This window comes from Balaenoptera acutorostrata, chromosome 5 (genome assembly GCF_949987535.1).
Source record: "Balaenoptera acutorostrata chromosome 5, mBalAcu1.1, whole genome shotgun sequence".
Classification (NCBI taxonomy): Eukaryota; Metazoa; Chordata; class Mammalia; order Artiodactyla; family Balaenopteridae; genus Balaenoptera; species Balaenoptera acutorostrata.
The window spans coordinates 36060756-36072364 of record NC_080068.1 but is presented as its reverse complement, the minus strand read 5'-3'; the positions used below and the strand labels follow the sequence as shown (position 1 = coordinate 36072364).

Sequence of the window (11609 nt, the reverse complement as noted above, 5' to 3'; positions counted from 1 at the left end):
ACACAGCCTGAAGGGGTTGGCGCACCACAGCTAGCCGGGAGGGAGACCGGGAAAAGGTCTGCAGCTGCCGAAGAGGCAAGAGACTTTTTCTTGCCTCTTTGTTTCGCTGCGCGCAAGGAGAGGGGATTCAGAGCGCCGCCTAAACGAACTCCAGAGAAGGGCGCAAGCCGCGGCGATCAGTGCGGACCCCAGAGATGGGCGTGAGACGCTGGGGCTGCTGCTGCCGCCTCCAAAAAGCCTGTGTGTGAACACAGGTCACTCTCCACACTGCCCCTCCCGGTAGCCTGTGCAGCCCGCCACTGCCAGGGTCCCGGGATCCGGGTACAACATCCCCGGGAGAACGCACTGCGCGCCTCGAGCTGGTGCAACGTCACGCCGGCCTCTGACGCTGCAGGCTCGCCCCGCCTCCTCCGTACCACTCCCTCCCCGCGGCCTGGGTGAGCCAGAGCCCCCGAAGCAGCTGCTCCTTTAACCCTGTCCTGTCTGGGCGGGGAACAGACGCCCTCAGGCGACCTACACGCAGAGGCGGGTCCAAATCCAAAGCTGAACCCCAGGAGCTGTGCGAACAGGGAAGAGAAGGGGAAATCTCTCCCAGCAGCCTCAGGAGCAGCGGATTAAAGCTCCACAAACAACTTGATGTGCCTGCATCTGCTGAATACCTGAATAGACAACGAATCATCCCAAATTCAGGAGGGGGACTCTGGGAGCAGGAGATATTAATTTTTCCCCTTTTCCTTTATTTTGTGAGTGTATATGTATATGCTTCTGGGTGAGATTTTGTCTGTATAGCTTTGCTTTACAATAGCTTTATTTTACTTCACTATATTATAGCCTCTTTCTTTCTTTCTTTCTTTCTATTTTTTCTCCCTTTTACTCTGAGCCGTGTGGACGAAAGGCTCTTGGTGCTCCAGCCAGGCATCAGGGCCGTGCCTCTGAGGTGGGAGAGCCAACTTCAGAACACTGGTCCACAAGAGACCTCCCAGCTCCACGTAATACCAAACGGCAAAAATCTCCCAGAGATCTCCATCTCAACATCAAGACCCAGCTTCACCCAACGACCAGCAAGCTACAGTGCTGGACACCCTATGCCAAACAACTAGCTAGACAGGAACACAACCCCATCCATTAGCAGAGAGGCTGCCTAAAATCATAATAAGGCCACAAACTCCCCAAAATACACCACCAGACGTGGACGTGCCCACCAGAAAGACAAGATCTAGCCTCAGCCACCAGAACTCAGGCACTACTTCCCTCCACCAGGAAGCCTACACAACCCACTGAACCAACCTTAGGCACTGGGGACAGACACCAAAAACAACGGGAACTACGAACCTGCAGCCTGTGAAAAGGAGACCCCAAACACAGTAAGATAGGCAAAATGAGACGACAGAAAAACACACAGCAGATGAAGGAGCAGGCTCAAAACACACTGGACTTAACAAATGAAGAGGAAATAGGTAGTCTACCTGAAAAAGAATTCAGAATAATGATAGTAAGGATGATCCAAAATCTTGGAAATAGAATAGACAAAATGCAAGAAACATTTAACAAGGATGTAGAAGAACTAAAGAAGAACCAAGCAATGATGAAGAACACAATAAATGAAATTAAAAATACTCTAGATGGGATCAATAGTAGAATAACTGAGGCAGAAGAAAGGATAAGTGACCTGGAAGATAAAATGGTGGAAATAACTACTACAGAGCAGGATAAAGAAAAAAGAATGAAAAGAACTGAGGACAGTCTCAGGGACCACTGGGACAACATTAAACGCTCCAACATTCGAATTATAAGGGTACCAGAAGAAAAAGAGAAAAAGAAAGGGACTGAGAAAATTTTTGAAGAGATTATAGTTGAAAACTTCCCTAATATGGGAAAGGAAATAGTTAATCAAGTCCTGGAAGCACAGAGAGTCCCATACAGGATAAACCCAAGGAGGAACATGCCAAGAAACATATTAATCAAACTGTCAAAAATTAAATATAAGGAAAACATATTAAAGGCAGCAAGGGAAAAAAAACAAATAACACACAAGGAATCCCCATAAGGTTAACATCTGATCTCTCAGCAGAAACTCTGCAAGCCAGAAGGGAGTGGCAGGATATACTTAAAGTGATGAAGGAGAAAAACCTACAACCAAGATTACTCTACCCAGCAAGGATCTCATTCAGAAGTGATGGAGAAATTAAAACCTTTACAGACAAGCAAAAGCTGAGAGAGTTCAGCACCACCAAACCAGCTTTACAACAAATGCTAAAGGAAATTCTCTAGGCAAGAAACACAAGAGAAGGAAAACACCTACAATAACAAACCCAATACATTTAAGAAAATGGGAATAGGAACATACATATCGATAATTACCTTGAATGTAAATGGATTAAATGCTCCCACCAAAAGACACAGGCTGGCTGAATGGATACAAAAACAAGACCCATATATATGCTGTCTACAAGAGACCCACTTCAGACCTAGGGACACATACAGACTGAAAGTGAGGGGATGGAAAAAGATATTCCATGCAAATGGAAAGCAAAAGAAAGCTGGAGTAGCAATTCTCATATCAGACAAAAGAGACTTTAAAATAAAGACTATTACAAGAGACAAAGAAGGACACTATATAATGATCAAGGGATCGATCCAACAGGAAGGTATAACAATTGTAAATATTTATGCACCCAACATAGGAGCACCTCAATACATAAGGCAAATACTAACAGCCATAAAAGGGGAAATTGACAGCAACACAATCATAGTAGGGGACTTTAACACCCCACTTTCACCAATGGACAGATCATCCAAAATGAAAATAAATAAGGAAACACAAGCTTTAAATGATACATTAAACAAGATGGACTTAATTGATATTTATAGGACATTCCACCCAAAAACAACAGAATACACATTCTTCTCAAGTGCTCATGGAACATTCTCCAGGATAGATCATATCTTGGGTCACAAATCAAGCCTTGGTAAATTTAAGAAAATTGAAATCGTATCAAGTATCTTTTCCGACCACAACGCTATGAGACTAGATATCAATTACAGGAAAAGATCTGTAAAAAATACAAACACATGGAGGCTACACAATACATTACTTAATAACGAAGTGATTACTGAAGAAATCAAAGGGGAAATCAAAACATACCTAGAAACAAATGACAATGGAGACACGACGACCCAAAACCTATGGGACACAGCAAAAGCAGTGCTAAGAGGGAAGTTTATAGCAATACAAGCCTACCTCAAGAAACAGGAAACATCTCGAATAAACAACCTAACCTTGCACCTAAAGCAATTAGAGAAAGAAGAACAAAAAAACCCCAAAGCCAGCAGAAGGAAAGAAATTATAAAGATCAGGTCAGAAATAAATGAAAAAGAAATGAAGGAAACAATAGCAAAAATCAATGAAACTAAAAGCTGGTTCTTTGAGAAGATAAACAAAATTGATAAACCATTAGCCAGACTCATCAAGAGAAAAAGGGAGAAGACTCAGATCAATAGAATTAGAAATGAAAAAGGAGAAGTAACCACTGACACTGCAGAAATACAAAAGATCATGAGAGATTACTACAAGCAATTATATGCCAATAAAATGGACAACCTGGAAGAAATGGACAGATTCTTAGAAATGCACAAACTGCCGAGACTGAACCAGGAAGAAATAGAAAATATGAACAGACCAATCACAAGCACTGAAATTGAAACTGTGATTAAAAACCTTCCAACAAACAAAAGCCCAGGACCAGATGGCTTCACAGGCGAATTCTATCAAACATTTAGAGAAGAGCTAACACCTATCCTTCTCAAACTCTTCCAAAATATTGCAGAGGGAGGAACACTCCCAAACTCATTCTACGAGGCCACCATCACCCTGATACCAAAACCAGACAAAGATGTCACAAAGAAAGAAAACTACAGGCCAATATCACTGATGAACATAGATGCAAAAATCCTCAACAAAATACTAGCAAACAGAATCCAACAGCACATTAAAAGGATCATACACCATGATCAAGTGGGGTTTATCCCAGGAATGCAAGGATTCTTCAATATACGCAAATCAATCAATGTGATACACCATATTAACAAATTGAAGGAGAAAAACCATATGATCATCTCAATAGATGCAGAGAAAGCTTTTGACAAAATTCAACACCCATTTATGATAAAAGCCCTGCAGAAAGTAGGCATAGAGGGAACTTTCCTCAACATAATAAAGGCCATATATGACAAACCCACAGCCAACATTGTCCTCAATGGTGAAAAACTGAAACCATTTCCACTAAGATCAGGAACAAGACAAGGTTGCCCACTCTCACCACTATTATTCAACATAGTTTTGGAAGTGTTAGCCACAGCAATCAGAGAAGACAAAGAAATAAAAGGAATCCAAATCGGAAAAGAAGAAGTAAAGCTGTCACTATTTGCAGATGACATGACACTATACATAGAGAATCCTAAAGATGCTACCAGAAAACTCCTAGAGCTAATCAATGAATTTGGTAAAGTAGCAGGATACAAAATTAATGCACAGAAATCTCTTGCATTTCTATACACTAATGATGAAAAATCTGAAAGTGAAATTAAGAAAACACTCCCATTTACCATTGCAACAAAAAGAATAAAATATCTAGGAATAAACCTACCTAAGGAGACAAAAGACCTGTATGCAGAAAATTATAAGACACTGATGAAAGAAATTAAAGATGATACAAATAGATGGAGAGATATACCATGTTCCTGGATTGGAAGAATCAACATTGTGAAAATGACTCTACTACCCAAAGCAATCTACAGATTCAATGCAATCCCTATCAAACTACCACTGGCATTTTTCACAGAACTAGAACAAAAAATTTCACAATTTGTATGGAAACACAAAAGACCCCGAATAGCCAAAGCAATCTTGAGAACGAAAAATGGAGCTGGGGGAATCAGGCTCCCTGACTTCAGACTATATTACAAAGCTTCAGTAATCAAGACAGTTTGGTATTGGCACAAAAACAGAAATATAGATCAATGGAACAGGATAGAAAGCCCAGAGATAAACCCACACACATATGGTCAACTTATCTTTGATAAAGGAGGCAAGCATATACAGTGGAGAAAAGACAGCCTCTTCAATAAGTGGTGCTGGGAAAATTGGACAGGAACATGTAAAAGTATGAAACTAGAACACTCCCTGACACCATGCACAAAAATAAACTCAAAATGGATTAAAGACCTAAGTGTAAGGGCAGACACTATCAAACTCTTAGAGGAAAACATAGGCAGAACACTCTATGACATACATCACAGCAAGATTCTTTTTGACCCAGCTCCCAGAGAAATGGAAATAAGAACACAAATAAACAAATGGGACCTAATGAAACTTAAAAGCTTTTGCACAGCAAAGGAAACCATAAACAAGACCAAAAGACAACCCTCAGAATGGGAGAAAATATTTGCAAATGAAGCAACTGACAAAGGATCAATCTCCAAGATTTACAAGCAGCTCATGCAGCTCAATAACAAAAAAACGAACAACCCAATCCAAAAATGGGCAGAAGATCTAAATAGACATTTCTCCAAAGAAGATATACAGATGGCCTACAGACACATGAAAGAATGCTCAACATCATTAATCATTAGAGAAATGCAAATCAAAACTACAATGAGATATCATCTCACACCAGTCAGAATGGCCATCATCAAAAAATCTAGAAACAATAAATGCTGGATAGGGTGTGGAGGAAAGGGAACACTCTTGCACTGTTGGTGGGAATGTAAATTGATACAGCCACTATGGAGAACAGTATGGAGGTTCCTTAAAAAACTACAAATAGAACTACCATACGACCCAGCAATCCCACTACTGGGCATATACCCTGAGAAAACCATAGGTCAAAAAGAGTCATGTACCAAAATGTTCATTGCAGCTCTATTTACAATAGCCAGGACATGGAAGCAACCTAAGTGTCCATCATCGGATGAATGGATAAAGTAGATGTGGCACATATATACAATGGAATATTACTCAGCCATAAAAAGAAATGAAATGGAGGTATTTGTAATGAGGTGGATGGAGTTAGAGTCTGTCATACAGAGTGAAGTAAGTCAGAAAGAGAAAAACAAATACAGTATGCTAACACATATATATGGAATCTAAGGGAAAAAAAAAAAAGGCCATGAAGAACCTAGTGGCAAGACGGGAATAAAGACACAGACCTACTAGAGAATGGACTTGAGGATATGGGGAGGGGGTGGGGTGAGATGTGACAGGGTAAGAGAGTGTCATGGACATATATACACTACCAAATGTAAAATAGATAACTAGTGGGAAGCAGCCGCATAGCACAGGGAGATCAGCTCGGTGCTTTGTGGCCGCCTAGGGGGGTGGGATGGGGAGGGTGGGAGGGAGGGAGATGCAAGAGGGAAGAGAGATGGGAACGTATTGTATATGTGTAGCTGATTCACTTTGTTGTAGAGCGGAAGCTAACACACTATTGTGGGGCAATTATACTTCAATAAAGATGTTTGAAAAAAAAAAAAGATGTGGTAAATATATACGATGGAATATTACTCAGCCATTAAAAAGAATGAAATTCTGCCATTTGCAGCAATGTGAATGGACCTAGAGAATATTATGTTTAGTGAAATAAATCAGACAGAGAAAGACCAATACTGTATGATATCACTTATATGTGGAATCTAAAAAATAGTACAAATGAAGGTATATAGCAAAACAGAAACAGACTCACAGATACAGAAAACATGGATGAAGATACAAAAAAAAATACTACAGAAGTATAATCACTGTCATATGAAAATCTACACTTTTAATCAAAGCAGGTACCTGAGGATTAATAAAGAATCTTTACTACCTAAAGCAAAGAATGTATCGTTCTCAGGGGAAAATACAGAAGCCTGGTACCCTCCGAGTCATGGAGATATTTACGCCAGTTTCTACAACTCTGGTTTCCTCGATACCTTTATAGGAGAAGGCAAAGAGTATATTTTTGTGTCCAACATAGATAATCTGGGTGCCAAAGTGGATCTTTATATTCTTAATCATCTAACGAAACCACCCAATGGAAAACCTTGTGAATTTGTCATGGAAGTCACAAATAAAACACGTGCAGATGTAAAGGGTGGGACACTCACTCAGTATGAAGGCAAATTGAGACTGGTGGAAATTGCTCAAGTGCCAAAAGCACATGTTAATGAGTTCAAATCTGTATCAAAATTCAAAATATGTAATACAAACAACCTATGGATCTCTCTGGCAGCAGTTAAAAGACTGCAGGAGCAGAATGCTATTGACATGGAAATCATTGTAAATCCAAAGACTTTGGATGGAGGCCTGAATGTCATTCAGTTGGAAACTGCAGTAGAGGTTGCCATTAAAAGTTTTGAGAACTCTCTAGGTATTAATGTTCCTAGGAGCCGTTTTCTGCCTGTCAAAACCACATCAGATCTCTTGCTTGTGATGTCAAACCTTTATGGCCTTAATGCAGGATCTCTGACAATGAGTGAAAAGTGGGAATTTCCTACAGTGCCCTTGGTTAAATTAGGCAGTCCTTTTATGAAGGTTCAGGATTATCTAAGGAGATTTGAAAGTATACCAGATATGCTTGAATTGGATCACCTCACAGTTTCAGGAGATGTAACATTTGGCAAGAATGTTTCATTAAAGGGAACGGTTATCATTATCGCAAATCATGGTGACCGAATTGATATCCCACCTGGAGCAGTATTAGAGAACAAGATTGTATCTGGGAACCTTCGTATCTTGGACCAATGAATGAAAAATGTTGTGCACACTTTATACTAATTATGGGTTAAACAGTTTCTTACAATGAAATGTTCTCTAGGCTTATAAAATGGGCAGGTAATTTATTATGTTACTGTACCCTGCAGTGTTAATTTTTAAGTTGAGTTTTCTGCGGTATGCTTTTAGTCTATGAAAAGCACAGGTGGAAGCAATACTTTGCTTTTTGAAGATCCTGAAAGTTAAATTCATCTTAAAGTGCAATATTGTTTAAGCTTAAAACTGGGGTAGCTCTGATGGAAAATCTTTTAACAGAGGCCTCAATGATGGTCACTTTGAACTGCTTGTGATTTTAAAAATAAAGCTGTGAAGAAACACACGTGTAAAAAAAAATCAAAAGTATTCACAAAAATATCTCCATCAATAGTTCTTTTTTCCTTGAAGTTTTGAATTTTATTTTATTTATTTTTTATACAGCAGGCTCTCATTTGTTACCTATTTTATACATATTAGTATATATATGTCAATCTCCCAATTCATCCCACCACCAACACTCCCCAACCAGCCCCTGCTTTCCCCCTTGGTGTCCATACGTTTGTCCTCTACATTGCTGTCTCTATTTCTGCTTTGCAAACTGTTTCTCTGTAACATTTTTCTAGATTCCACATATATGCATTAATATACGATGTTTGCTTTTCTCTTTCTGATTTACTTCACTTGGTATGACAGTCTCCAGATCCATCCACGTCCCTACAGATGACTCAATTTCGTTCCCTTTTATGGCTGAGTAATATTCCATTGTACATATGTACCACAATTTCTTGATCCATTCGTCTGTTAATGGGCATTTATGTTGCTTCCATGACATGGCTATTGTAAATAGTGCTGCAATGAACATTGGGGTGCATGTGTCATTTTGAATTATGGTTTTCTCTGGGTACATGCCTAGTAGTGGGATTGCTGGATCATATGGTAATTCTATTTTTAGTTTTTTAAGGAACCTCCGTACTGTTCTCCATAGTGGCTGTATCAATTTACATTCCCACAAATAGTGCAAGAGGGTTCCCTTTTCTCCACACCCACTCCAGCATTTGTTGTTTGTAGATTTTCTAATGATGCCCATTCTAACTAGAGTGAGATGATACCTCATTGGAGTTTTGATTTGCATTTCTCTAATAATTAGTGATGTTGAGCATCTTTTCATGTGATTCTTGGCCATCTGTATGTCTCCTTTGGAGAAATGTCAATCTAGGTCTTCTGACCATTTTTTGATTGAGATGTTCATTTTTTTAATATTGAGCTGCATGAGCTGTCTATATATTTTGGAGATTTATCCTTTGTCCATTGATACGTTTGCAAATATTTTCTCCCATTCTGAGGGTTGTCTTTTCGTCTTATTTGTAATTTCCTCTGCTGTGCAAAAGCTTTTAAGTTTCATTTGTTTATTTTTGTTTTTATTTCCATTGCTCTAGGAGGTGGATCAAAAAAGATCTTTCTTTGACTTATGTCAAAGAGTGTTTTTCCTATGTTTTCCTCTAAGAGTTTTATAGTGTACGGTCTTACATTTAGGTCTTTAATCCATTTTGAGTTTATTTTTGTGTATGGTGTTAGGGAGTGTTGTAATTTCATCCTTTTACATGTAGCTGTCCAGTTTTCCCAGCACCACTTGTTGAAGAGACTGTCTTTTCTCCATTGTATATCCTTGCCTCCTTTGTCATAGATTAGTTGACCATAGGTGCATGGGTTTATCTCTGGGCTTTCAATCCTGTTCCATTGATCTATATTTCTGTTTTTGTGCCAGTACCATATTGTCTTGATTACTGTAGCTCTGTAGTAGAGTCTGAAGTCAGGAAGTCTGATTCTTTCAGCTCCGTTTTATTCCCTCAAGACTGCTTTGGCTATTTAGGGTCTTTTGTGTCTCCATACAAATTTTAAGATTGTTTGTTCTAGTTCTGTAAAAAATGCCATTGGTAGTTTGATAGGGATTGCATTGAATCTGTAGATTGCTTTGGGTAGTATAGTCATTTTCACAATATTGATTCTTCCAATCCAAGAACATGGTATATCTCTCCATCTGTTTGTATCATCTTTAATTTCTTTCATCAATGTCTTGTAGTTTTCTGCATACAGGTCTTTTGTCTCCCTAGGTAGGTTTATTCCTAGGTATATTATTCTTTTTGTTGCAATGGTGAATGGGATTGTTTCCTTAATTTCTCTTTCTGATCTTTCATTGTTAGTGTATAAGAATGCAAGAGATTTCTGTGCATTGATTTTGTATCCTGCAACTTTACCAAATTCATATGATTAGCTCTCGTGGTTTTCTGGTGGCATCTTTAGGATTCTCTATGTATAGTATCATGTCATCTGCAAACAGTGACAGTTTTACTTCTTCCTTTCCAATTTGGATTCCTTTTATTTTTTTTCTTCTCTGATTGCCATGGCTAGGACTTCTGAAAGTACATTGAATAAAAGTGGCAAAAGTAAGCATCCTTGTCTTGTTCCTGATCTTAGAGGAAATGCTTTCAGTTTTTCACAACTGAGAATGATGTTTGCTGTGGGTTTGTCACATATGGCCTTTATTATGTTGAGGTAGGTTCCCTCTATGCCCACTTTCTGGAGGGTTTTTATCATAAATGGTGTTGAATTTTGTCAAAAGCTTTTTCTGCATCTATTGAGATGATCATATAGTTTTTATTCTTCAGTTTGTTAATATGGTGTATCACATTGATTGATTTGAGTATATTGAAGAATCCTTGCATCCTTGAGATAAATCCCACATGATCATAGAGTATGATCCTTGTGTTGCTGGATTGTGTTTGCTAGTATTTTTTTTAAACATCTTTATTGAAGTATAATTGCTTTACAGTGGTGTGTTAGTTTCAGCTTTATAACAAAGTGAATCAGTTATACTTATACATATGTTCCCATATCTCTTCCCTCTTGCATCTCCCTCCCTCCCACCCTCCCCATCCCACCCCTCTAGGTGGTCAAAAAGCACCGAGCTGATCTCCCTGTGCTATGCGGCTGCTTCCCACTAGCTATCTATTTTACATTTGGTACTGTACATATGTCCATGACACTCTCTCACCCTGTCACATCTCACCCCTCCCCCTCCCCATATCCTCAAGTCCATTCTCCAGTAGGTCTGTGTCTTTATTCCCGTTTTGCCACTAGGTTCTTCATGGGCTTTTTTTTTCCCCCTTATATTCCATATATATGTGTTAGCATACTGTATTTGTTTTTCTCTTTCTGACTTACTTCACTCTGTATGACAGACTCTAACTCCATCCACCTCATTACAAATACCTCTATTTCATTTCTTTTTATGGCTGAGTAATATTCCATTGTATATATGTGCCACATCTACTTTATCCATTCATCCGATGATGGACACTTAGGTTGCTTCCATGTCCTGGCTATTGTAAAGAGAGCTGCAATGAACATTGGGGTGCATGTGTCTTTTTGAACTATGGTTTTCACAGGGTATATGTCCAGTAGTGGGATTGCTGGGTCGTATGGTAGTTCTATTTGTAATTTTTTAAGGAACCTCCATACTGTTCTCCATAGTGGCTGTATCAATTTACATTCCCACCAACAGTGCAACAGGGTTCCCTTTCCTCCACACCCTATCCAGCATTTATTGTTTCTAGATTTTTTGATGATGGCCATTCTGACTGGTGTGAGATGATATCTCATTGTAGTTTTGATTTCCATTTTTCTAATGATTAATGATGTGGGGCATTCTTTCACGTGTTTGTTGGCAATCTGTTTATCTTCTTTGGAGAAATGTCTATTTAGGTCTTCTGCCCATTTTTGGATTGGGTTGTTCGTTTTTTTGTTATTGAGCTGCATGAGCTGC

At 39.0% G+C, this 11609-nt stretch overlaps 1 protein-coding gene across 1 annotated transcript; it reads left to right on the top strand.

Annotated features, from left to right (window-relative positions):
• Positions 1–6741: 6741 nt before the first annotated feature.
• On the top strand, positions 6742–8080 carry LOC130708249 (UTP--glucose-1-phosphate uridylyltransferase-like; the record flags this gene model as incomplete). Its single annotated transcript, XM_057546993.1, is given in 2 exon segments — positions 6742–6768; positions 6770–8080. Coding segments are annotated over 2 exon segments (1041 nt in total), but the record flags the coding sequence as incomplete, so codon positions are not given.
• Positions 8081–11609: the final 3529 nt, after the last annotated feature.